The sequence below is a fragment of the Schistocerca gregaria genome, chromosome 2 (assembly GCF_023897955.1).
Source record: "Schistocerca gregaria isolate iqSchGreg1 chromosome 2, iqSchGreg1.2, whole genome shotgun sequence".
Taxonomy (NCBI): Eukaryota; Metazoa; Arthropoda; class Insecta; order Orthoptera; family Acrididae; genus Schistocerca; species Schistocerca gregaria.
The window spans coordinates 608,424,335-608,450,165 of NC_064921.1; the positions used below are offsets into that span (position 1 = coordinate 608,424,335).

Sequence of the window (25,831 nt, forward strand, 5' to 3'; positions counted from 1 at the left end):
CTCCTCTAATCAAATGCTTTGCATATGTCTTTAATAAAGTTATACACTGCATCCAGAGTGTTTGTTCCATGTTGGAATGCAAACTGATTACTTATACTAATATTTTTTACAATAAAATTTTGGAACTGGTTCGCAGCTACTTTCTCTACGACTTTCCAGTGGATTGGAAGAACAGAAACAGGGTATGTTAAAGTATAATCTTAACTAAGGTTTTAAGAGTTCTGAACTGGACATTACATATACTCAAAAAGTTTCATTTTTGCAAGATTAAATGGACACTGGATCTAAAAATTCTTGATGTAGATTACCATTATGCAAAAAGAGTTTTATAGTCCTTTCTCAGAAATTTCCATTACTACAATGGGAATCCATGCTCTAATTGCATGTTTCCATCTCTTATGGTCAAAGTGTGTGCCACAGAACAAAATCAACTATCAGAAGATGGTAGTCACTTGACACAATAACAAGACTGTAGACTTCCCCCATTGAAAATATTCAGCAGAAGCCAACAGTAGGAGATGCAGAGAAGTCAGCCATCAAAATGAAAATGGAAGTTAAAACAGTACACAATAAATTTTAGACATTCATCAATTGCTCACTCCTTTTCAATTGTATTGCCATTGGCAGTGGATATAACCTGCAGCTACTTGGAACATATTTCAATAGAGTAATGGTAATACAGATACAACAGTATGATCAAATTAAATGTGGATTTGTGTGGTCCCACAAATACTATAGTATCCCTCCAATCTTTCTTCTATACCGCAGTTCCTAATAGTGTTACATCACATATTCAATTTAGCTTTAGTGGCATCAAAACAAATGAGGAATCTAGTTTCAAATACCACTTTAAAAAATTGGAACTTTCTAACAATACAGGAAATCCTGGAAACATTCATGGTGAACATAGGCTTCTATACTGTGTTTGATTTACAGTGTATATCAAGAACAACGGCAACTGTAATAAGATTATATATGTAAGAACCGGATCCTGTTATAAGTTACATATCTAAAGCAGGCATTATATTTTATCACCAAATGTGATCCAAAAGAAGTCACATACAATTAGTGACAATAATGCGCTCTTAGAATCCAAAATATATGAATCAGTTTTATGTTTCTCCTGTTGAAGTAAGTTGGATGACTTCACTCTCGTAGAAGCAAGATTTTTGAAATAAAACAATTAAAATCATCTCACTACATTTCTAAAAGAATTCATCAGTGAATCCATGCCAGAAGGATGTGAACTGGGAGTTATTAATATTGCACAGTAATGAGAGGAACTTTGTTCCCCTCAATCTCTTTAAGGAACAGTTTTCTTGTGTTGTTATCTCAACACCTAATGATAAGCTACAAAGAAGCACTCACCCCATTAGACAAATAGTGCCCACTACTGGAACACATTCTCCATTACCTTCCATTGAACCCTAAAATGAGGAATATCCTGCCTACTGTCTTTCCTTATCCTCATTGTAATATCTGTTATCCACTTGACTAACATGATACTGTTTTTGTCCTCATGCCACTGTTATGAAGTGTCATATCCTTGTGGTAAAGATATGTGCAAGACTTGTGCTGTACATCTGCCCTTCACCTCCTGTTTGAGTGCTGTCAAATCTCATAACGGTGAAAGAGGCCACATCAGCAGCCAGTGTTGCTGCAACTGCTGTACAACATTCTATTTTCTACCCCTCGCCAAATCTCAATTTGTTTCTATTCCACTATTCTACTTGTAGCTTAACAGGATATTTTCCAGACATCCCTCAAATTTTCTCACACTTTCTCTTGGCAACCTCCTATCGAGCATTTGGGTGACAGTCATTCTTCCTGTACTCAGCATGTTCCACATTGGCACAATATCTCTTAACTGTTTCACTTGTTGCTTCTCACCTCAGACCACTGCTCTGTTTCCACCACAGCAAAGATCACTATTCACCCTATATGGGCTGGCAGTGTTAGAGAGAGAGAGAGAGAGAGAGAGAGAGAGAGAGAGAGAGAGAGAGAGAGAGAGAGAGAGAGAGAAGGGGGGGGGGGGGGGGAGAACAGTGGCTGTGTGTGTGTGTGTACATATGTTTGCACTTAAGGACGACTTCTGCAGCACTCTTCTGTTGGGTAGTAGTGATCTCTATTTTCTACTTATTCTGCTAATAGAAGTTCCTTAATAATTAGTGCAACTTAACTGTATAATTGTTTTAGAAACTCTGCCTTGCTGATAATTAAACATACCACAGTATCAAATGCCACAAATGGTAAATATTGACAGAAATAAAAGACCAGTGAAAAATAAAACTCTATATTATTTACAATACAGTTGACGTAACAAAATGGCATACTATATTACAGAATTCATTCTACATGGACACTGCTAGCCTAAAGTCCAGATCTGTTCAACATTTTTCATAGCATCTTCGGGACTCTGTTTATAAAACATGAAATATCCCTGTATCTGTGCAGGGCTCACTGGTTTCTTGGTCTTCATCACTGCATCTGCAAACTGTGCAGCTCTTTCACCAACAGCCTGATCAGAATAGAATCTCCTAAACATTTGTTCAACCTGCTGATAACTGCAGTATCCAATGTATTCCTTAAGGTCCACACGCCCAGGTCGAATTAGTGCAGGATCTAACCTGTGAAGAAGCAGGGTTGAATCCTGGTTGTAAGAAGGTACACAAAAACCAGTTGAATACTTATACATGCTCAAATATTGACAAGAGTTTGCTATTTTGTAACTGATCATAACAGAACAAAAAAGGCCGTGACAACATGCCTTACCTTTCCAGATAATTTGTCGTCATGAAAAGAATACGAGCTTCTGTTGAAGCAACCCCATCCAAGCAGTTAAGAAGCCCACTAAATGTTACACGATTTAGGCCTTCAAATGCTGTTTTTACTGCAAAGATACCAGGAAAGAAACATCTATTATTCTTTTAAAATTATGATCCTCCAGTAGTGTACAATGTAGCCTTTGAATTTTTATTTGTTTCATTGATAAAGAGAGAGAGAGAGAGAGAGAGAGAGAGAGAGAGAGAGAGAGAGTGTGTGTGTGTGTGTGTGTGTGTGTGTGTGTGTGTATACAGCTGGACTTAGCAAATGCAAACATGGTTGTTAATTTACCGGTGGTTAAAGTTGAAATGCAAACATGGTTGTTAATTTACCAGTGGTTAAAGTTGTCTGAGCAGTACCGTTTATAGCGAGCAAAGAAAGCATACTTTGGTGTGTTAGAATTGAAAAACATATTCACTAACTTAATAGCATGATTGCAGTATGCTAAAAACAGGCATAACTTGTCTCCTGCTATTTTATAAAAGTTTCACTATCTTTTGTATACATTATGATTGAATGCTCACAGGCTGAGCAGGATCAACATATTAAAAATACTGGACTCATTACACCATGTGGTAGCAGAATAGCCACTCTTCACACTGCTTTCACCCAGTGACAGGTGAGCTAATGACTGATGAATGGCCCTTGTGGCCAAACAAGCATTCAAGCTCCAGTTGTTTCCAACAGAACTGGCCTCTTCTGTAACAATGTCTGTGCAGCCTTAGAATGGCTTTACGGGAATCACCTACGAATGAGAAAACTGTTTGGTGTACAAGTAAAGCAGTATTAAATGAATGTGTGTGTGCCTCAAATTAACATGCAGAGGGAGATTATTTGTAAAGCACCACACTGATTGATAATGATACCCAGGATAATTAATTTTAGACTCAGCAGACTGCAATGAACAGGCTACATTTCCAAGATATTTTTTTAAAATTTTTTTTTATGAATGCCATGATTTTAACGTAGAGTATACACTGGACCTGAAAGTAGTATAACTGCTTGTTCTATCATTTTCCCTAAACACGTTTCAGAATCTGTATCTCCAGTGACTTCAATGTATTTTAAGTTGAACTCTATGTGATTCTGAGAGTTATAGATCAGTTGAAATATGTCCAGGTGTTAAAATTCCTCATCAGCTGTGATTTAAGTAACATTCTTACTTTCTGACATGAACAAATGAAGAATCACCATAGTCATCAAAAACTGCAATATGTTTCAGACCAGTAATGTTATTAAATTTTGCTCAGTCGAGCATCTGGAAGCATATGCAGTAGAAGTAGAATTTCATACTAAATCTTTATAAGATACCTACATACATGCTCCACCAGTCACTGTACGGAGTGTGGCAGAAGGTACCCTGTACCCCTACTAATTATTTTCTTTCTTGTTCCACCCACAAAAAAAGCATGGGAAAAATGACTATCTGTATGCCTCTGTATGTGAGCCCCCCCCCCCCTTTCTTTCATCTTCGTGTTCCTTATACGGAATGTATGTTGGTGACAGTAGGAAAGTAGTGCAGTCAGCTTCAAATGCCAATGGCTTGCAATGGCTTATATAGGTTGTAATAACACTGGATTTTGTTTAATGTAAAACAGTTATCTGTAATATGCTTTTGTCCAATGGAAGACAATATTATTGAGTCACACCACCACAGTGGCATCTGGTGGGCTTACGTAACAGAATGTGGGCACTCATAGTCAGTGCATTAGTATCATGCTTGCACATAGTATTTCTTTTCTGTCTGACATGCTGATTTCCAGGGAATTTCATAACACTGACACACATATATGTGATGTAGTGCCATTTACAGTACAGATGAAAGAGATGATCTAATGTTATAAGGCACAAGATATGTTGTTGTTCCACATATTGTGGTAACTGGAAATTCTTGTGTACAGTGCTATATCATGCTAGTTAACTGTTTTTCCTGTCAACTTCGGTTCTACCTTACTGCAGATTCAAAGGTGGCAACACAGTCTTGCGGAAACCAGTTATATGAACCTAACGGTTGGTTTACAGGTGGGAGAAGGGCCTTAACTACGAGGTCATTGTTCCCTTGTTCCTAATAAAACAATGGCACAAGTGCGAAAATAAAACGGACAAAACATAACACAAAACGAAACGAAAAGCCACAAGAATAAAGGGAAGGCAACAAACACTAAAAGGGACAAAAGAGGACAAGAAAACAAGAGAGGCACTAGAAACAGGAGAGAGTAAAACATGAAAGCAGATTACAGTGAGAATATAAAGGGAAAGCCAGCCCCTCTGCAACAAATTAAAACCTCCACCCTAAAAGCACTAGGGTGGAGGACACAGAGGGAGAAAGGACATGCACTAAAACCAACATAGAAATATAAAACCCACTCTCACAGATAAAACGTAAAACTAAAGCTGCTGCGGAGGCTTTGTCACCCAACACCGAAGGCAGGGTGCTGGAAAAGTTAAAAGTCTGCCACAGAACGGCTAAAAGTGGGGCAGTCAAAGTTCAGCAAGAGGTAGACGACTGTCATTTGGGAGCCACAGCGACACTGAGGTGGGTCCTCACGACAGAGTGGGTAACCACACGTTAGCCACGTATGGCCAATGTGGAGCCGGTGGTGGACAACTGATTCCCTGCGAAAGGCCTGCATGCATAGAAGACTTCCACACATTCATAGTCTCCTTAATGACATGCAGTTTGTTGTGCATGCTGTTATGCCATTCTGTCTCCCAATGCCGGAAAACCCTGCGGTGTAAGACAGAACGCAAGTCAGCTTCGGAGATGCCTGTTTGGCCAGCCTGTTGGGAAGTTCATTGCTGGGGATTCCGACGTCTCATGAGGTCCACACAAACACTATGGAACGGCGGGACTGTTCCAGGGCATAGATGAACTCCTGAATGGATGCTACATGAAGGTGGTGAGGGTAGCACTGGTCGATAGCTTGCAGGATGCTCAATGAGTCAGTACACAGGAGAAGTGATTCGCCAGGGCATGAGCGGATGTACTCAAGAGCACGAGATATGGCTGCCAGCTCTACAGTGAAAACGCTGCAGCTACCTGGCAAGAATGCTGTTCAATATGTCCTCCATGAACATATGTGAAGCCTACATGACCATCAGTCATTGAGCCAAACTGCTTCAGAGCCCCGGAACATGTCAAGAATCGAGAGGAAGTGACAGCGGAGAGCGGTGGGGTTAATTGAGTCCTTAGGGCTATGCAAAAGATCCAGATGAAGCTGCAGCCGAGGCGTATACCAAGGAGGCACACATGAACGGACCGCAAGTAGAGGTGGTAAAGGGAAGGACTCCAGTTTGGAGAGAAGGGACCGCACGCGAACCGCAATAGTTAGCCCCGATCTGGGCCGCCGATGCGGGAGATGTAACTGCTGGGAAAAGGAGACTAATTTGGATGCTCAGGGGAACTATGAATGTGTGCTGCGTAACTGGCGAGCAGTTGCGCACATCTGATCTGCAGTGGAGGGACACCAGCCTCCAGCAGTACGCTGGTCACTGGATTCGTCCTAAAAGCTCCTGTCACTAATCGAACCCCACAGTGGTACACAGGGTCAAGTAAATGCAATGCTGAAGGCGCTGCCGAACCATAAACCACATTCTCATAGTCAATTCGGGATTAGACAAGGGCTCTGAAGAGCTGCTGCAGCGTACAGTGATCTGCACCCCAATTAGTGTTGCTCAGGCAACGGAGGACATTGAGATGATGCCAGCACTTCTGCTTAAGCTGATGAAGATAAGGGAGCCAAGTCAACCAAGCATCAAAAACCAGTCCTAGGAATTGACACGTCTCCACTACAGCAAGTGGATCATCATTAAGGTAAAGCGCGGGTTCCAGATGAACGATACGACACCGACATAAGTGCATGACACACGACTCAGCGGCTGAAAACTGGAAGCCATGGTCTAGAGTCCATGACTGTGCCTTGTGGATGGCTCCGTGGAGGTGCCGTTCAGCAACAACAGTACTGGAGCAGCACTACGAAATGCAGAAGTTGTCTGCATACAGAGAAGGTGAGACGGAGGGCCAAATAGAAGCTGCTAGACCGTTAATGGTCACTAAAAATAGAGGCACTCAATACAGTGCCCTGCAGGACTCCATTCTCCTGGATATGGATGGAACTATGGGAGTCACCAACTTGAACATTGAAAGTACGGAGTGACAGGAAGTTTTGGATAAAAATCTAGACTGGTCCCCGGAGACACCACTCATACAATGTGGCAAGGATATAATGTCGCCAAGTCGTGTTGTATGCTTTACTAAAGTAAAAAAAGACGGCAATCAGGTGTTGCCATCTGGAAAAGGCTGTTCGGATGGCAGACTTGGACACAAGATTATCAGTGGTAGAGCGACCCTGGCGGAAGCTGCCTTGACATGGAGCCAGCAAGGCAAGTGACCCCAGGACCCAACCCAACCGCCAACATACCATGCGTTCAAGCAGCTTACAAAGAACGTTGGTGAGGCTGATGGGCCAATAGCTATCCACATCAAGCAGGTTTTTGCCGGGTTTGAGCACCAGAATGATGGTGCTCTCCCGCCATTGCGATGGGAAGATGTCATCCCACCAGAAGGTTGAAGATGACGTGAAGATATCGCTTGTAGTCAGATGAGAGATGTTTAATCATCTGGCTGTGGATGCAATCAGGCCCAGGAGCTTTGTCGGGGCAATGTGCGAGGGCATTGAGGAGCTCCCACTCTGTAAATGGGGCATTATAGGATTCACTAGTGTGTAGTGAATGAGAGGATGTTCCCTTCCAGCTGCCATTTGAGTGTGCGAAAGGCTGGGGGGTAATTGTCCGATGCAGAGGCTCGAGCAAAGTGCTCGGCAATCACGTTTGCGTCAGTACATAACTCACTATTTATGGTAACACGGGGGACAGCTGTTGGGGTCTGGTACCTGAAAAGATGTTTGATCTTTGCCCACACTTGGGAAGGTGACGTGTGGCACCCAATGGTGGAGACATATCTCCCCCAAAACTCCTCCTTCTGTTGTTTGATAAGGTAGCGAACACAGACACAGAGCCGTTCAAAGGCTATGAGGTGCTCCAGGGAAGGGAGCCACTGTAGAGCTCACAGACGCTCCTTAATTGCTTCAGCGACTTCCGGCGACGACCAAGGGTCTGCCTTATGTCTCTGGCAACCTGCTCAACCATCACATTGATGTTACCGAGTAGTGGAGATTCAGCGGTGACAGCAGAGGTGAAAGTTCCCCAGTCTGCCTTGGTTCAAAGCCCATCTGGGCAGGCTTCCGTGTGCCTGACGCTGGGGCAGTGACACAAAGATGGGGAAATGGTCACTACCACACAGGTCGTCATGTACTCTCCAGTGGATAGATGGGAGAAGTACTGGGCTGCAAATTGATAAATCAATGGCCGAGTAACTACTATGAGCCACACTGAAATGTGTGGCTGCCTCAGTATTTAAGAGGCATAGGTTGAATTGCGACAGTAAAGTTTCGACATCTCTGCCTCACCCAGTAAGCATGGTACCACCCCACAAGGGGTTATGGGCATTAAAATCTCCCAGAAGTAGGAAAGGTTTAGGGAGTTGATCAAGCAGTGCAGCTAATAGATACAGGGGTACTGCACCATCTGGAGGAAGATATACATTGCAGACAGTTATTTAGCTGTGTCATCCTTATTCTGACATCCACAGCTTCAAGAGGGGTTTGAAGGGGCACATGTTCACTACAGATCGAGCTTAGGACATAAACGCAAACTTCACCTGACACTCGATTATAGGTGCCATGGTTCCTGCAATATCCCTTATAGCCACGGAGGGTAGAGATCTCCATTGCTGGGTACCAGGTTTCCTGGAGGGCAATGCAGATAGCAGATGTAAAGGTAAACAGTTGCCATAGCTCAACCAGGTGGTGGAAAAAACTGCCGCAAGTCCATTGGAGGATGACATCGTGAGACTGGGAAGGCATGGAACATTCAATGAGGCAGTTTACACCTCAGACTCACCTGCTGCCACCGATTTATTGCCTGAGCATCTATATCCATTGTGTCTGAGGGTCTGGCGAGATCTAGGTCCTCAGCGGACACCAAAATTTCCACCCCATCCCCAGCCGCAGAGCTTTTAGGTAGCGATGGTGTGGGTGCCACCACAATTACTTGGTCTTAGTGGTTTTCTTTTCGGATTTCTCTCACTGCTCCTTGGGTTTCCCTGGCTGGGAGGACTTCACTGGCTCAGTCTCTGGGACTGGGGATGAGCGTGAAGCCGTACGACCAGCTGCTTTTGGGCTCTTCAGCAATTGGATGGTGTCATCTTTCCCACTAGAAGAAACCTGGGAAGGGAGTGATGCAAGGGACCCCTTCCTAGCAAGAGAAGCCGAAGAAGACTTATGCTTGTCCGGCTTAGAAGTGGGGATGGACGTCCCTAATGGTTGGGAGGGGGTGGGTGTGCAGGAGCAACAGGGAGGGAAATGCGACCCCCCCTCCCATCAAGGGGTGAACTGGATTGGCAGAGCTGATGGTGCCAGAACTGTTGTAGCAGTGGTGTAAGATGATGTCATACGCCCAGGATGCAGGCATTCAAATTTTCTCTTAGCCTCAGTGTAGGTCAGTCGGTCCAGGATCTTGTACTTCATGTTTTTCCTTTCTTTCTGGAGAACCCTGCAGTCAGGTGAGCAAGACGAATGGTGCTCTCTGCAGTTTACACAGATGGGAGGCAGGGCACATGGAGTATTGGGATGAGATAAGCGTCCGCAATCTCGGCATGTGACGACGGAAGTACACCGAGAAGACATATGGCTGAACTTCCAGTACTTAAAGCACCGGAATGGGGGGATGGATATAGGGCTTTACATCACACCAGTAGACTATCACCTTGACCTTCTCGGGCAATTTATCACCCTCAAAGGCCAAGATGAAGGAACCCGTGGCAACGTGATTATCCTTCAGACCCCGGTGGACATGCCAAATGAAATGTACACCTCATCGCTCAAAATTGGCGCACAGTTCATTGTCAGACTGCAGAAGCAGGTCTCTGTGAAATATGATACCCTGGACCTTACTTAAGCTCTTATGGGGCGTGATGGTTACAGAAACATCCCCCAGCCTGTCACAATCGAGTAACTCCCGTGCCTGGGCAAAGGATGCTGGTTTGGTCAAGACTGACCCAGATCTGATTTTGGACAAGCCCTCCACCTCCCCAAATGTGTCCTCTAAATGCTCAACAAAAAAATGAGGCTTCATTGTCATGAAAGATTCCCCATCACTTCTTAAGCATACAAGGTACCAGGGCGAATAAGATCCGCTGCCATCCTTAGCCTGATGTTCCTCCCATGGTGTGGCCAGGGAGGGGAATGATTTGGGGTTGTACTTCTGTGCGTTGAATTGAGCTCATGATCATTTAGAGACTGCTGGTGTTTCATCACCAGCATGAGATGATGGACTATGCTTAATCTGCCCTGATGCCACCCACTCCAACCAGGGGTCCTCCCCACGGGTGCCACCCAGTCGCAGCAAAGGTCACCTGGCAGGATGGCCATTGCCGGGAGTCCCAGTGCCCCTGGGCGATGGGCATGTATCCCTTGAGATACGTGGCGAGTTAACAGTGCAGGCATCAGCAGAACGATCCCTATGTGGTCAAGGGGCTACAGCCAACAGGGTACATGGTGACCCCACCACAACAGACTGGCTACCATGCTCGATATCAGGCACAAAGAAGTCCATGGTTATCGCTGACGCAGAAATCGACACTGCATAGTGCATGGTGGAAAACGCACCTAGGAAAGTGTTCTTGCCCAAGAGATGGAGAATGGGCAGGACTGCAATGATGAGAAAGGGGGGCTAAAAATCTCAATGCACCTTGTTGTTGTTGTTGTTGTTGTTGTGGTCTTCAGTCCTGAGACTGGTTTGATGCAGCTCTCCATGCTACTCTATCCTGTGCCAGCTTCTTCATCTCCCAGTACCTACTGCAACCTACATCCTTCTGAATCTGCTTAGTGTAGTCATCTCTTGGTCTCCCTCTATGATTTTTACCCTCCACGCTGCCCTCCAGTACTAAATTGGTGATCCCTTGATGTCTCAGAACATGTCCTACCAACCAATCCCTTCTTCTGGTCAAGCTGTGCCACAAACTTCTCTTCTCCCCAATCCTATTCAATACTTCCTCATTAGTTATGTGATCTACCCATCTAATTTTCAGCATTCATCTGAAGCACCACATTTCAAAAGCTTCTATTCTCTTCTTGTCCACACTAGTTATCGTCCATGTTTCACTTCCATACATGGCTACACTCCATACAAATACTTTCAGAAATGGCTTCCTGACACTTAAATCTATACTCAATGTTAACAAATTTATCTTCTTCAGAAACGCTTTCCTTGCCATTGCCAGTCTCCATTTTATATCCTCTCTACTTCGACCATCATCAGTTACTTTGCTCCCCAAATAGCAAAACTCCTTTACCACTTTAAGTGTCTCATTTCCTAATCTGATTCCCTCAGCATCACCCGACTTAATTCGACTACATTCCATTATCCTCATTTTGCTTTTGCTGATGATCATCTTATATCCTCCTTTCAAGACACTATCCATTCCGTTCAACTGCTTTTCCAAGTCCTTTGCTGTCTCTGACAGAATTACGATGTCATCGCCGAACCTCAACATTTTTATTTCTTCTCCATGGATTTTTATACCTACTCCGAATTTTTCTTTTGTTTCCTTCACTGCTTGCTCAATATACAGATTGAATAACATCGGGGAGAGGCTACAACCCTGTCTCACTCCCTTCCCAACCGTTGCTTCCCTTTCATGCCCCCTCGACTTTTATAACTGCCATCTGGTTTCTGTACAAATTGTAAATAGCCTTTCGCTCCCTGTATTTTACCCCTGCTACCTTCAGAATTTGAAAGAGAGTATTCCAATCAACATTGTCAAAAGCTCTCTCTAAGTCTACAAATGCTAGAAACGTAGGTTTGCCCTTCCTTAATCTAGCTTCTAAGATAAGTCGTAGGGACATTATTGCCTCACGTGTTCCAACATTTCTACGGAATCCAAACTGATCTTCCCCAAGGTCGGCTTCTACAAGTTTTTCTATTCGTCTGTAAAGAGTTCACGTTAGTATTTTGCAGCTGTGACTTATTAAACTGATAGTTCGGTAATTTTCACATCTCTCAACACCTGTTTTTTTGGGATTGGAATTATTATATTCTTCTTGAAGTCTGAGGGTATTTCGCCTGTCACATACATCTTGCTCGCCAGATGGTAGAGTTTTGTCAGGACTGGCTCTCCCAAGGCCGTCATTAGTTCCAATGGACTCAGGTCTTTCAGTGCTCTGTCAAAGTCTTCACGCAGTATCGTATCTCCCATTTCATCTTCATCTACATCCTCTTCCATTTCCATAATATTGTCCTCAAGTACATCGCCCTTGTGTAGACCATCTATATACTCCTTCCACCTTTCTGCTTTCCCTTCTTTGCTTAGAACTGGGTTTCCATTTGAGCTCTTGATATTCATACACGTGGTTCTCTTCTCTCCAAAGGTCTCTAATTTTCCTGTAGGCAATATCTACCTTACCCCTAGTGAGATAAGCCTCTACATCCTTACATTTGTCCTCTAGCCATCCCTGCTTAGCCATTTTGCACCTCCCCACCAACGGCAAGGTCCATGGTTTATGTGTGCGCTGATACGAAACTTCCTGGCAGATTAAAACTGTATGCCGGACCGTTGTGCTTGGGTAGCTCAAATGGTAGAGCACTTGCCCGCGAAAGGCAAAGGTCCCGAGTTCGAGTCTCGGTCGGTCACACAGTTTTAATCTGCCAGGAAGTTTCATTTCAGCGCACACTCCGCTGCAGAGTGAAAATCTCATTCTGGAAACATCCCCCAGGCTGTGGCTAAGCCATGTCTCCGCAATATCCTTTCTTTCAGGAGGGCTAGTTCTGCAAGGTTCACAGAAGAGCTTCTGTAAAGTTTGGAAGGTAGGAGACGGATACTGGCAGAAGTAAAGCTGTGAGTACCGAACGTGAGTCGTGCTTCGGTAGCTCAGTTGGTAGAGCACTTGCCCGCGAAAGGCAAAGGTCCCGAGTTCGAGTCTCTGTCAGTCACACAGTTTTAATCTGCCAGGAAGTTTCATATCAGCGCACACTCCGCTGCAGAGTGAAAATCTCATTCTGTTTCACTCTGCTTCTGAACATACAGAAATATGATGCTTGCATGAAGCTCACATTTGGCAGAAGACAATCTTAGTGCTATTAAGTGCTTCTGACATTGTGCAATAACAATTGCACTATATTCAAGCCTTACACTTCTTCCTAGAGAGTGTCCCAGACGAAACGGTCAGTATTCAGGGATATGACAGGTATGATCATTTGAAGCAAAAAAGTCTAGTAAACTTGGGCTCTAAAATGCTTACTTAAGAGCTATGAGCATTGCATCTTTGCTACTGTGAAACATCTCTTCTACTGAAATTGTGCCCACAGCTCAAGGTACGCAGTTTAGAGTCCATGTTGGCTAGACTTTTTTGTGTGAATTATTGTTCCTTTGTATCGCTGAATATTTACCATTGCTCCTTTGACACCAGTATGCACATACTTTCTAGTCCAACTAGATATGCCATAAAAAGTACCATTCAACTCTCTTTTACTGACTTCCTTCAAACTTTAACTAAATTAACCGTGACCCATGGACCTTGCCATTGGTGGGGAGATTTGCCTGCCTCAGTGATACCAATAGCCAAACCATAGGTGCAACAAGAACAGAGGGGTATCTATTGAGAGGCCAGACAAACATGCGGTTGCTGAAGAGGTGCAGCAGCCTCTTCAGTAGTTGTAGGGGCAACAGTCTGGATGATTCGACTGAACTGGCCTTGTAACATCAACCAAAACAACATCACTGCGCTGGTACCACGAATGGCCAAAAGCAACGGAAAACTACATCCACAATTTTTCCCAAGGACATGGAGCTTCACTGTATGGTTAAATGAAGATGGCGTAAAATATTCCGGAGGTAAAATAGTCCCCCAATCGGATCTCCGGGTGGGGACCACTCAGGACGACGTTGTTAGCAGCAGAAACAAAACTGGCATTCTACGAACTGGAGCATGGAATGTTAGATCCCTTAATCGGGCAGGTATGTTAGAAAATATAAAAATAGAAATGGATAGGTTAAAGCTAGATATATAGGGAATTAGTGAAGTTTGGTGGAAGAAGAGCAGGACTTCTGGTCAGGTGAATACAGGACTATAAACACAAAATCAGATTGGGGTAATGCAAGTGTAGGTCTAATAATGAATAAAAATACCAATGCAGATAAGCTCCTTCAAACAGTATAGCACTCTGTCGTCATGCCACGAATGGCCTACCGGGACCTTCCGAGCGATGTCATCCTCACTGGAGGACGCGGATAGGAGGGGCGTGGGGGTCAGCATACCGCTCTGCCGGTCATTATGATGGTATTCTTGACCGAAGCCGCCACTATTTGGTCAAGTAGCTCCTCTATTGGCATCAAGAGGCTGAGTGCACCACAAAAATGGCAACTGCGGTCTGGATTGTCACCCATCCAAGTGCCGACCACACCCGACAGCGCTTAACTTCCGTGATCTCACAGGAACCGGTGTATCCACTGTGGCAAGGCTGTTGCCTACAAACAGTATAATGAACGTATTATTATAGCCAAGATATACACTAAGCCCACGCCTACCAAAATGGCCCCAGTTTATGTGTCAACTAGCTCTGCAAATGCTAAAGAGACTGAAGAAACATATGATGAGATAAAAGAAACTATTCAAACAGTTAAGGGATCCGAAAATTTAATAGTCATGGGGGATTGGCATTCAGTAGTAGGGAAAGGGAGAGAAGGAAAATTAGTAGGTGAATATGGACTGGGAGTAAGGAATGCAAGAGGAAGCTGCCTCATAGAATTTTGCACAGCGCACAACTCACTTGTCACTAACACTTGGTTCCAGAATCATTAAAGAAGGTTGTAATACATGGAAGTGGCCTGGAGACACTGGAAAACAGATTATATATTTCAGATAGATTATATACTGGCAAGACAGAGATTTAGGAATCAGGTTTTAAATTATAAGACATTTCCAGGGGCAGATGTGGACTCAGGTCACAATTTATTGGTTATGAACTGTAGATTAAAACTGAAGAAACTGCAAAAAGGTAGGAATTCAGGGAGATGGGACCTGGATAAACTGAAATAATGAGAAGTTGTAGAGAGTTTCAGAGAGCATTAGTGTACATTTGACAAGAACAGTGGAAAGGAATACAGTAGAAGAAAAGTGGGTAACTGTGAGAGATGAAATAGTGAAGGCAGCAGAGGATCAAATAGGTAAAAATAAGAGAGCTGGTGGAAATCCTTGGGTAACGCAAGAGATATTAAATTTAACTGATGAAAGGAGAAATTATAAATGCAGTAAATGACGCAGGTGAAAAGAAATACGAACGTCTCAAAAACGAGATCAACAAGAAGTGCAAAATTGCTAAGCGGGAATGAATAGAGGGCAAATGTAAGGATGTACAGACATATCACTAGGGGTGAGATAGATACTGCCTACAGCAAAATTGGAGAGACCTTTTTGCCTACAGGAAAATTAGAGAGACCTTTGGAAACAAGAGAACCACTTGTATCAATATCAAGAGCAGGTGGAAAACTAGTTCTAAGCAAAGAAGGAAAAGAGCAGAAAGGTGGATGGAGTATATAGAGGGTCTATACAAGGGCGATGTACTTGAGGGCAAATTATGGAAATGGAAGAGGACATAGATGAAGATGAGATGGGAGATAAGATACTGCAAGAAGAATTCGACAGAGCACTGAAAGACCTAAGTCAAAACAAGGCCTCCGGAGCAGACAATGTTCTGTTAGAATTATTGATAGCCTTGGGAGAGCCAGTCCTGACAAAACTCTTCCATCTAGTGAGAAGATGTGTGAGACAGGCGAAATACTCTCAGACTTCAAGGAGAATATAACTTCAATTCCAAAGAAAGCAGGCACTGACAGGTGTGAAAATTACTGATCTACAGGTTAGCAAGTTACGGCTGCAAATACTAACACAAATCCTTTATGGTAGAATGGAGAAACTGGTAGAAGCCAACCTTGGGGAAGATAAGTTTGGATTCTGTAGAAACGCAGGAACACAATAAGTTAAAGAAAGACAAACATACGTTTATAGCATTTGTAGACTTAAGAAAGCTTTTGACAATGTTGACTGGAATATTCTCTTTCAAAGTCTGAAGGTGGCAGGGATAAAATACAGGGAGCGAAAGGCTATTTACAATTTGTACAGTAACCAGATGGCAGTTATAAGATTCCAGGGGCACGAAAGAGAAGCAGTGGTTGCGAAAGGAGTAAGAGAGGCCTGTAGCCTATCCCTGATGTTATTCATTCTGGATACTGAGCTAGCAGTAACGGAAACCAAAGAAAAATTTGGAATAAGAATTAAAATCCAGGGAGAAGAAATAAAAGCACTGAGGTTTGCCGATGACACTGTAATTCTATTAGAGACAGGAAAGGACTTAGGAACAGTTTAACAGAATGGGCGGTAACTTGAAGGGAGGATAGAAGATTAACATGAACAAAAGCAAAACAAGATCAATGGAATGTAGTCGAATTAAATCTGGTGATGCTGAGGGAGTTAGATAGGAAATGAGAAAGTAGTAGATGAGTTTTGCTATTTGTGCAGCAAAATAACCGATGATGGTCGAAGTAGGGAGGATATAAAATAGAGACTGGCAATGGCAAGGAAAGTGTTTCTGAAGAAGAGAAATTTGTTAATTTCTAGTATAGATTAAAGTGTCAGGAAGTCTTTTTCTGAAAGTATTTGTATTGAGTGTAGTCATGTATGGAGGTGAAATGAGGACGATAAACAATTTAGACAAGAAGAGAATAGAAGCTTTTGAAATGTGGTGCTACAGAATAATGCTGAAAAATAGATGGGTAGATCACATAACTAATGAGGAGATACTGAACAGAATTGGGGAGAAGAGGAGTTTGTGGCACACCTGGACTAGAAGAAGGAATCAGTTGGTAGGACATATTCTAAGGCATCAAGGGATCACCAGTTTAGTATTGGAGGGAAGAGTGGAGGGTAAAAATTGTAGAGGGTGGGAAAAAGATGAATAAACTAAAAAGATTCAGAGGGAATAGGTGGCACTAATTAGTGGGAGAGGTGGTGGTTTACACAGGGTAGAGTAGCATTGAGAGCTGCATCAAACCAGTCTTTAGACAGAAGACCACAACAAAAAACTACATAGGTGGCTTCTGAACCATACGATTACTAGTAACATTATCAAAAATCACAATATGGATTCCAATAATGTTGAGAATCCTGTGTTTATTTGAACCTTTCATGGCAGCTTTCCCGAAGAAAATTTTTCTTGGCATTCAAAGGAGTGTAATTTCAAATGAAATTCTCAAGCTTTCCACAGATGTGCCTGCCACCATCCTCGGAAGTAAATCTACCCACTGTCATGTTGGCAGGACAAGAGCACCAGTAACCTTCTAGAAGATGTCCAAAGTGGTGTGTGCATGGGAAGGCACATTGGGCCAAGGAACTGAGCATGAAGCACAAATTGTTTGGAACACATATACAAAGAACATTATCGACACTTCAAAGTCAGTCAGTCTCTCTCTCTCTCTCTCTCTCTCTCTCTCTCTCTATCTCTCTCTCTCTCTCCCTCTCCCTCTCTCTCTGGAGTAAATCACTTCTTAATTGCACACCACTTGAATAAAAAAGAAACTGTATTTTGGTCTTGAAATATTTCATTATGATATGATGAGTTTCATCAGGATCATTTAACTTAGTGGGCAGTGTATGAGCAATTTGCTACTCACACTTTTAGGTATTGTACCATAAGGCCTGTATTATGTGGATCTTACGCCGAAGGTGACCATCACTAATTGAACACATTTGGTAAATATATGAATTTTTAATGTAAGTCTTGTTTCTTTTGTGCTGGACTTTGTAATAAACTAGTTAATGTCAGGTTGTAGCAGACTATTCTACTATGTTGGTTATCCAAAATTTATTGTATGAGAACGTGTCTAGTGCAAAAGGGTTAAAGCTGTATTATTACTACAACAGATAACACAATTGGTTAAATACTGAATTATACAGGTGATAAAGAATGAACACAAAAGTTACGTCACAAAATAACTAACCTTGTGAAGATTCTTCACGGCTGATAAATGCTGCATCCACATCCTCCAGTAATATTATACTCTGTTGAGGAGCAAGGCTCAATAAATGGTTGAGTCGGTCATCAGTGAGTCCTCTATCACTTAGGTTAAGTACACAGATGCTGTGCTCCAACTCACCAGCAAGTGCCGTAATGAATGAGGATTTCCCACAGCCGGGTGGGCCATAAAGAAGGTATCCTCTACGGTAAGGAATTCCTAAAAAATACAATTTGAATCACAATCTTTATCACAAATTATAAGGTTTGACAAACTTACTGTTTATATAGCAGGTGGGTCTCTCTCCTCTTTCCTTTTTAAACTTTCCAATCTATCCATCTCTCCATCCCCAACAGAAGAACTATTATTTCCTAAAATAGGTAGTGTGCCACTTTTACTGTTGTATAGATCGATTGGCAGTACTACACATTCTGTCACCTGAAAGTTATAACTTGGCGGTAGTTTTGTTTCGTAATTTATTTATTTATAAAGCTAGAAAGTTTGAAAATCCTAGAATGTAGGAAAACCGGAAGTAGTAATTTACTTAAAGGGAACTTTAACAAAAGCAAAGCACCTACTTGAGCACTGCCACGAGTGGAACAGCTGAAACAGTTGAAATGAATTACCAAACTTCAGGAACTCATAGTTCCTCTCAGATATAGCTACTTTTTCTTGAACCAATTCTAGTTTTCTCTTATTTTGCTAAAGAAACTCAATGTTTTCCCCAATTTGTGCCTGCTTTGTTTTAATTGCCCCATTTGTGGCCAATGCAAGTAACTATACTCTCACTTATATGTACTTAATAATAATTGTTTTGGTATTGTGTTATCGGTCTACCAGTAAGTTGCTGACATCAGCCTTCAACAATAATAAGAAATGTGTGAGTACACCTGCTTAGATAGGTGTGTAAGGGAGACTTTCTATTGTCACTCAATGTCAGTTGCTTTACAATGTGATATTTCAAAAAATTGTGTCAGCATATATTTTCATGAGTACTGTGTGTATATGGGTCAATACTAGATCAGTATACTTTGAGACCCTCCAGGTTGTGTAACCTAATGCAACTACATCCGAAATTGACAAATGTACCCACTTTCTCTCATAACATACACTGCAATAGGTGCTGAATGGTAATCTGCAAGTGCTTTTGTTCTGAATGTAGTAATAATAAAACAATGGCACCAACTGAATAATTCATATGATGTACATTTCATCAACCAATGGCATATATTTATAGACTGTTTTCCACAGAAAAGAAAAAGGCACAAATTGAATATATGTAAAGATGGGAGAGAATGTAAGATGTGCTGAGCATTGCAGAGGCTCCATCAAAAAGAGTGTTGCAGTTCCAATCACAACTTGTGCTCAGTCTTCTCTAATACTTGTCTAAAATTAACGACTTTATACTTTGTCTTTATAATATAATTTTAGTTCCCGGCATGTATCTCAGGATAATTAATAACTGAGTGTGGCAATGTCACTCAAAGATTCCTCATATGTATAATTTTTGTCAGTGTATTCTGCATCGGTGAATTCACACTATCAATTTTCAGTTGTTTCTTGTCAAATGGCTGCACTATCACTAAAAGGATAGTTTCTTGCTTGGTACTTGCAACTACCCCTGGATATCAATAGCTGGAGTTACAGCGATTATTTGCACATGATTGAGATAAGTGTTATTGCCACGGTGTTCACTGAAGAATACCACATCACGGTTTTGTTGAAATAGGAAGCTAATATTCATTTTTCGGAGCTCACTCTCTCTTTTTTTTCCTGCAAAGTGACAGATCTTTCCAACACTAGTTCGAGTTTCAAGAATATTCTGTACATTTAGTCTCACCTCATAGGTAACACGGAACTCTGTGTGAATGTTTTACCGATTGCTACGGAGATTAAACAGATGACGCCAACTGAAGCAATCATTCGAAAAATATGGGCAAAGATTATGTGATGTATGGAATGTTGGATACACTGTTCACTGACAAAAACTATACGTATGAAGAATCTTTAAGTGACATTGCCATATTCAGTTATTAATTATCCTGAAATAAATGCCAGGAGCTAAAATTATACTGTGGACACAAAGCATAAGTTTGTTAATTTTAGTGAAGCTTGCACTTACAATGCAGAGCAGTCCAATTTTAAAAAAGAACTGTGTATTGAAAGGATACTTTCACTCAAAGGGGGGAAAACAGAGGCAACCACTTTAATTTGTGCCTGCACCCACACATTGACACACAACAGGACCCATAATCAGTATGGATAGTCAATTGTTACCTATGCTATATGTGTGTTTTCAGGAATCAACTGGGAACTCTGGAGCAAGTATGAAAAGATCAATGCCTTACACAGACACTCTTATGGTGCACAATGAACAGGTTGTAGTTATTCCACACATCTATTTTTTTGTATGAGGTAGGGCCACCTGAAGGCAGAGGATCAATTCCATGCCAAGTGGTCTAGAAGTTCTTGCTTGGCCATCATGGATTTTGAACATTCACTCACATTCCCAATAGACATTGGTACAGCTTCATGACCACAAATTGAATACTTCCAGAGATATAGTAATTTGTTTGACCCCATAGTGCAACCTGTGAATTTTCGGCAACTTTGAGACAGAATATCTCCGGTAATATTTTCTTGGAAGAAACAAAACTAGACCATCTGGTACAATGTATTAGGCTCTCTTAAGCAAAACAATGACAAAAAAGATTTTCTGAGCCATTTTCTTATAGATAATAAGAAGTAACGTCATCCTAAAAAAACAACTTTTTTTATATCTCGAAGTAAATAACAGGATAAGCCTGGAACTTGGCACCTAAGGTCTTAGAATATAAATTTTCATTCTCCTACTGCTTTCAAATAGTTTAGAAATTGAGGGTAAAGCTGGCAATTTTTCTGGAAATGTCAAAAATGGTTATTTTTGGCAGCAGAAAAAAGGTCCTGCAAATTCTTTTCAATCATTTTCATTAGAAAGGACTTGTTCTAAACCACCTAAAAACCACGTGGTTTTGCAATGTGAGCATATAAAGCCCTAAAAATGACATGGTGTAGGTGCATTGAAAATGCATCCATATTCCACTGGTATTCAAATCTGAGATCTTTTATTGTGTTCTACAATTGTTAAGTACTCTCTGGGGAGGCAATATCAAAAGTTTTGATGACTGGGTGAGATAACCAGCATCCCCACTGCCATAGGGGCCATGCCTGATAGCTATGGAAGAGCAGCCATGGGTGAGATTCTTAACCCCTAGTTCCCAAGCCTGATAAGTCTTTCAGTACATAGAATCCCAAGCTTAATGATGCAGTTCTATATGCATCAGAAGCCAAGCTACAAGAGGTCTCTTATAGTATCCTAAGCTTATGTTTACTTCAAGCTACAGGTTTCATTAATTTGCTGTAGAATGACATGAGATAAACTATACTACCAGCCAGATGACGTCACTGATGGGATCATCTAGGATTAAATTTTGATGAGACAGAACCAAAAAAATTACAATTTACAAATATAATGGCCTCAATCTATTGGGGGGGAGAGGGGGGGAGAGGGCGGAGAGGGGGGAGAGGGGGGGAGAGGGTGGAGAGGGGGAGAGGGGGGGAGAGGGGGGAGAGGGGGGAGAGGGGGGGAGGGGGGGAGGGGGGGAGGGGGGGGAGAGGGGACTTATACGCTCCCATTGCAAAATAAAATATATTCTTTAGGTGGTTTAGAACATATTTGTAGTGAAAACAGTTTAACACTTTCGAGACGAGCGACGTAGCTCCTACATCGGTCCAACAGTACCCCAAAAAGACGATTGACATAGCTACTACGTCAGCCAATTATCAGCGATGTTAACGACTCCCAGCGCACGACTTTCATATTCTGTAGGTTTAAAAGTACTCTCTGGTTATCCTAGTACCAAGAAAAAATTATAGATGGCAGCATATGTCACTGTTGAAGGTGAAACAGAAGTATATTTTAAGTAATTTGCTTTCGACTTACAACAGGCACGCGGCAGTTCGAAACTTTAGATTGTTGTCGGCTGATAGCTTTGTGCTTTATTTTCGTCATGTCCTTGCGAGATGAAGAAATAGAGTTTTTATTGAAAAATAGTGCTTCAGAATTAGATGAATAAATTGCAGATTATGACATTAGTGATGGTAAGCTATTTTTTGTCCAAATTTTCCGTAACTCTGTGGTTTGATTCCTGGTCGGAAAAAAGATAATTTTTATGAATTTGCTTATAGATGAACACGATCGCTCGGACGGTGAACCGTCAGCAAGACCTGAAGATGAGGCTGTTGACATCGCTGTCACAACAAACACAACTGGTCATTGCAATTTGCCATATTCTTCTGGCCAGTGGGCAGATGACGATACAATCACTCCCCAGCTTTCAGTTTTTTTTCTGAATCCTGTGGAATTCAAGATGGGATTGACCAACATTCTTCAGTGTTTGATAGTTTCACGTACTTTTTCGATGAAGAACTGGGGACACTGATCAAATGAGAGACAAACCGCTATGCTAGAATGACAATAGAGACACTAAGTGCTACAGGAAAACTGAAGCCTCAGTCAGTGTGGCGTAAGTGGACAACAGTGAAACTCGGTGAACTGTATACATTTTTGGTATTATTTTGCATATGTGCCTAGTCAAGAGACCAAAACTGTCTGACTACTGATCAACAAATCCCGTGTTGCAGTCCTAATTTGTGGCAAAGTGTCTGCCAAGAGATAGATTTTTGTCAATTCTACAAATGTTACATCTCCTAGATAATGCAACATATATTCCTAAAAACCAGGCAGGTTACGATCCTATTCATAGGGTAAGACCTATATTCAACAGATGCGTGACCCAAAGTGGAAAGGCTTATAAGCCAGGCGAAAATATTACTATAGATGAAGGAATTTGCGCTTTTTGTGGTAGACTGAGTTTTAGAGTATATATGAAAAATAAGCCTAATAAATACGGCGTAAAATTTTTTATGCTATGTGAAAGTGGGTATGTTCTGAACTGTGAAATTTATTCTGGGAAACAGTCTAATGCTGATAACAGCATTTTACACATTGTAGACAGATTGTGTCATTCGTTTTATAATAAAGGTCACACATTATACATGGACCGATTTTACACTAGCCTTGATTTACTGGATTATTTGTGGGGGAAAAGAATTAAGGCAGTTGGTACTGTGCAGAAAAATAGAAAAGGACTACCAAGGGATCTTGTTGGCCAGAAATGGAAAAAAATGAACTTTCGTTTCGAAGGCGAGATCACTTACTGTTTGTAAAATGGAAGGACAACAGAGACGTTTTTCTTTTGACAATAAAGCATAAAATGACGGCAACAAATGTCTGTGTAAAAACTAAATCTGGAATGGTGGAAAAATGAAGCCAGCCTGTGTTTTGGACTACAATAGTAAAAAAGCTGGTGTGTATCACAGCAACCAGCTAATGGCGTACTATCTTTTTGAATGAAAACAAATAAAGTAGTGGAAAAAAGTTTTATTTCACATTTTCATGCTCATGACTGTAAATTCATACATTTTGTACAAAATGTCGTGAAATACAAGCAAACATCTGGTTGAATACATTACAGAGTTAGCAGAGAACTTGGTTCACAAAGGTGGCCTCTTAGACTCATGCACTTCTCGGATTAGTTCACCCATCAACAGACTAAGCAGAAGACATTTTCCAAAATTAATTCCACCCACAAAATTGTCTAAGTGGCCTCAGAGAAGGTGCAAATTATGCGCAGAAACAAACAAGGCCAGATATGGTAAAGTTTCAGGGAAAGACACGTGATATTATTGTGAAACCTGTGACGTGGGGTTTTGTTTTCCAAAATGTTTTGAAATATTTCATACAAAAGCCAATGTAAGTGTGTGATTATTAATAAAATAAAAGTTCATATTTCAACAGTTATTCATTTAAAACTAACAACTTTAATCCTATGCCCCTTGGAGGACCTAAAAGAAAAAAATTTTTTTTCACTGTGAAAACTTTTTCACTGTGAAAACAGCATACTCTCAAATTAATATACAACCCTTGTCACTAACATAAATGTTTATTTCTTTGCAGTACTCTGAAGGGAATGGACATAGTTTTCACATGCAAAAGGGCAATCTATTTTCTGTGGTATAGAATCTGCTGTAGAAAATTCAGAAAAACTGTGAAATCGCTCAGTACCAGCCGGTTGAGCATCCACACTCACTCTCAGTCCTCAAAGTGTTAAAAGAGTTTGCAGAAGACTCTTTTCTGTAAAAGTGGACAAAAATAGCTATTTTTGGCACTTTGAGAAAAACTGTCAATTTTGCCCTTAGTTTGTAAACTACTGGAAAAAAGCAGTAGGGGAACCAAATTTTGTATTCCAAGACCTTGTATTGTTAAGTTACAACATGCAATGTTTCAGGTTTATCCCAGGATTACTTCCGAAGATATAAAAAGTTAAATGTCACATTTATTCCTGGCATCTATTTTTTTGTCTGATGTTTCAAATTATTCATAGGAAAATTGTTCAGAAAGTCTTCATTATTTTGTTAAAGAGAGCATAAAAAGTTTATAAGATGACCTACTTTCGTTTCTTTCCAGAAAATATTGCTGGATGTCTTATATCTCTAAGCTACCGAAAACACACAGGAACACTGTTAATAGCTGCACTATGGAGTCAAACAAATGACTATATCTATGCAAGTATTAAATATGCAAAAGTGAACATTCACACAAAATTTCAGCAAAATCCATGATGTTCATGCAGGAACTTTTTCCAAAATTACACCACTTGGCACCGAATGGTCCTATATTGCAATGTACTTATTACTAATCAAATAGAAATTGATATTTATCAGAACACATTTCAAAAACTTCCCACAAGAATTTTTACACTGATGGCCAGTATTTTTGGAAGTGCTCACACTGAGTGATGTTTTTTGAACAGGCAGAAGCTAGGCTTAACACAGTGCCTTCAAATGCCTCGTAGCTCTTGTGTAGCAGAGGTTTGGGGGAATTGTGTCTGTGGAGTACAGCTGTTTTGGGCCTCCTGAAAACTGTGTTCATTCAGCCTAAAGATGTCCTACCAACAGCCTCATGATTTTCTCATTCCACTGCTTACAATGAAATGGAATGAACAGAGTGTCTAAATCTTCCCTAGCAGAACCCAGTCTGTATATCTCTATTCAGCAGTTGTGCATCATTAATTGATATTTACTATTAATGTTTTGATAGTCTAAGAAAACTGTTTAAGGCATTGGCAAGTCTATCCATTGTAGGAAGTGCATACCGCCTGGTGAGAGTTTCACGGATGATTGGAGGACATAAGTGTGGAAAACATGTCCACTTAATTTAATTAGTTGCAAAGAATTTACTTGCTTGATGCAACATTTGCATAATAAATGTTTGTTATTAGGAAGTTCGTTATTGTGAGTGTATTGTGTCCTTATTATGAGTGTATTGTGTCCAATTTCTAGTGAGTTTTATCTTCATATGAACAACTGTAGCACATGGAATATGAGATTACGGTGAAAGTGAGGAACTGTGTGTGCCCAGACCCAGTCTAAACATTAATCACGAACAAAAACAGTGCAAATCCAGACAAGGTTATATACATAATTTCTGTGTAGCAATATTTAGCAAACGATATCAGATTTCTTGAGAGTTTAGCACAACACACCATACTAAGAATGACGTCTTTGGAGAGAACTTTAATGTAGTGTATTGCTTAAAATGCATGTTTTCATAATACATGCATAAATGTAAAAACAACATATATTGCATGTTAGCTTTGCAAATTCTTGGATTAGCATGGGGGCTGCTTGGTTCACTTGTGTCAAATGATCACAGCATATGATCTGTGACATCACTAAACATCAGTGTTCAGTGGTGGAAACTCATTAAAGCTGCAAACT

General features: G+C 41.3%; 1 protein-coding gene across 1 annotated transcript in view; it reads right to left on the reverse strand.

Moving 5' to 3' along the window:
• Nucleotides 1-2,277: 2,277 nt before the first annotated feature.
• The window catches only part of LOC126334571 (mitochondrial chaperone BCS1), a 38,987-nt gene continuing 15,433 nt past the window's right edge, over nucleotides 2,278-25,831 (reverse strand). The window contains exons 4-6 of the mRNA XM_049996954.1: nucleotides 17,936-18,169; nucleotides 2,773-2,890; nucleotides 2,278-2,627 (exon numbers count right to left, since the gene is read on the reverse strand). Of these exons, the coding sequence (XP_049852911.1) occupies nucleotides 2,366-2,627; nucleotides 2,773-2,890; nucleotides 17,936-18,169 (614 nt within the window). The 3' untranslated portion in view covers nucleotides 2,278-2,365. The remainder of the gene's footprint in view (nucleotides 2,628-2,772; nucleotides 2,891-17,935; nucleotides 18,170-25,831) is intronic.